The sequence below is a fragment of the Penaeus japonicus genome, unplaced genomic scaffold, assembly GCF_977035675.1.
Source record: "Penaeus japonicus unplaced genomic scaffold, GWHDUDI00000001_assembly GWHDUDI00000016, whole genome shotgun sequence".
Taxonomy (NCBI): Eukaryota; Metazoa; Arthropoda; class Malacostraca; order Decapoda; family Penaeidae; genus Penaeus; species Penaeus japonicus.
In genome coordinates this window covers 18,838,363-18,840,862 of record NW_028234418.1, presented here as the reverse complement: position 1 = coordinate 18,840,862, position 2,500 = coordinate 18,838,363, and the positions used below count along the sequence as shown (strand labels likewise).

The 2,500-nt window shown below is 38.6% G+C and overlaps 1 protein-coding gene across 1 annotated transcript in view; it reads left to right on the top strand.

The window, feature by feature from the left end:
* The window catches only part of LOC122247366 (glutamate-gated chloride channel alpha), a 41,557-nt gene that overhangs the window by 23,460 nt on the left and 15,597 nt on the right, over positions 1 to 2,500 (top strand). The window contains exon 2 of the mRNA XM_086545228.1: positions 515 to 577. Coding sequence (XP_086401354.1) covers positions 515 to 577 — 63 coding nt within the window. The remainder of the gene's footprint in view (positions 1 to 514; positions 578 to 2,500) is intronic.

The window sequence follows — 2,500 nt, the reverse complement described above, 5'->3', positions numbered from 1 at the left end:
TTTTTATGAGGAACTCCTCTAAGAATAACATGGTCCATAGATGACACCTATCATGGCGGGGCGATCAAAGAATATTCAATTTGATGGAGTGACCAACAATATCACTATTCAAAGGTTTTTGAAATGAAAAATAACATTACAAGAGAAGTATTTTCTTTTTATCTTCAATATAAATAATTTATTAGATTTTTTCAGGATGATCTATATCTCTCGTTCCTCCACGTGTGGCTTTTAAACGATGAGTGTTTTATGTGGGCATGCATGGTAGAATTCTAAAGCTGAGGAGAATTATTGTTTATTAAAATACTGACAGTAAAAACCATTCCACTTACTGCAGGAGCTAGCATGACTATGCATTGGTTCAAATGAAACTCTTTTATAAATTCAAAACAGCCGTTTTCAGTACCAATTTTGATATGCTACATCAAAAAAGTGAGCGAAAAGATTCATACGGAAGTATCAACCGAATGGACGCAATTGTCAATCCCAAATTCATATATCTCCATATTTACAGGTTAGAATGGCGGTGGACGTCAACTCAACGCTCAGTGTGTGCTGTCACGCTACTGTACATCAGGTCTGTACTTACAAGGTAGCGGGACACGTGGGGGAGGGGGGGTGGAGGAGAATATGAAGGGGAGGGAGAGAGGGAGGAGGGGAAGAGGAGAGAGGTGGAGGAGGAGGGAGAAGAGAGAGAGAGAGAGAGCGAGAGCGAGAGCGAGAGCGAGAGCGAGAGCGAGAGCGAGAGCGAGAGAGAGAGCGAGAGAGAGAGAGAGAGAGAGAGAGAGAGAGAGAGAGAGAGAGAGAGAGAGAGAGAGAGAATCCAATATTTTAAATCTCAGATAAACAATGCTATGTGCAGATATAAACTCTAGAAATGTCTAAATCAAGACCTTAAGGATACCGTACTAAGTAATTCGGTACATAACTTATATTCATAACAACGTAATCCTAGATCCTCTCTTACCCTCAAAGATGATATGGTAATTTTGTTATATTTTTCTGCAAATAGTAGCACAAATAGTATCAGCAGTAATAACAATACTGACAGTCACTGTGATATTGTGTTTGCTCCTATATAAAATCATGTTTCTGTTTGCAGTTGGAAGCAAATGTCAAACCGAAAACAAAGTAAGCAAACGCTTCTAGAGACAAGCGGGTCCCCATGGTCTGCCTCAGAAGAAGTGCATGCTGAGTTTAGTCATACTCAGGTCTCACACTATAGATTTTGAGCTTCTGACTCCAAAAAGACAGCACATTTTTGTGCGAATTGAATTGGAGCAGATATGAGTGATCGTAAGACTGCGTCCTTTTAGCGACGATGCTAATTATCTGCGACGCATCATTTTCAGCAAAGCTTAAAAATACCTGCTCCCGTATCGTTCATAAGAGTTAATTGAATAACACGACCATTACCTTCATTTTCACCGTTTAGAATAAAAAAAAAAGTTTCCGATACTAGCTTTCACCTTTCCTTGCATGGCCGCTGAATTTTCGCCATAGCAGGTTTTTCAATATCGCTTGATTTTGTGCCACCTCCAAAACAACAATTACACGGCAAGTACGGCAAGCTGATTTCCACTTTGCTCGGTGAAGAAGTCTACCTGCCTGCACGCATTGCCATTGGATTTTCTTTCCTTCGATTTGATATCGAAACGCGAGTTATTCCACTAACATTGTGGTACGTGTAAATACCTGGTTCACGCGATAGTCTGTTGTTGCTGAGAAACCGCGTGACATACCTACCAGTCACACTATAAGGGAACATAAATTTACTGCGGACAAAAAAGGGGTGCATAGTCCGAAATATATCCTTTCATATCCGTATGTAGCACATCAGCCATACTAGATTTAATTACATTTCCTTCTTCGCACAGATATTTAGCCATTGACGCTATTTCTATTTACAAATTGAAGACCCCCCCCTAAAAAAAAAAAAAAAAAAAAAAAAAAGCGCACACGGAGTGCGTGTTCCTATTAAGTCTACTTTTTTGTCATTCGAATAGGATTCTATCAGTGATTGGTTTTGAACAGTACGGACACTTGCGTCATTGTAACAAGAATCCATGCATGATTTATTAGTGTAGTCACGGGAATCAACCAGAATAAAGCAAAAACGTTCGTGGTTTGGATAAGTATATCCCAATATTTGCTCGGCGGTTGGCAAAAATGCAGGCCTATTACAGTTATAGCACACGTAAGTGCAGCTCACAAAGAAGCTGCTGCAGGTGGAAGGTTAATGGTTATGAGGATAATATCATCAGTAAGACTGTGTTTTTTACGTAAACTATCATTTAACTATTGCGAAATGTATATCATTAATGTTTCACATATATTTTTTTCAGAATAAGAAAAAAGTCATATTCAAAAACTATTTGATCTTGCTAAAGGTATGTTTAGCTATGATATTAGACGCACACAGTAAAGGTAAAAGCAAAGGTAAAAGTAGTATTGATGAATGTGGTGCTGCTAATTATAATGTTAAGGATTGAACAAAATA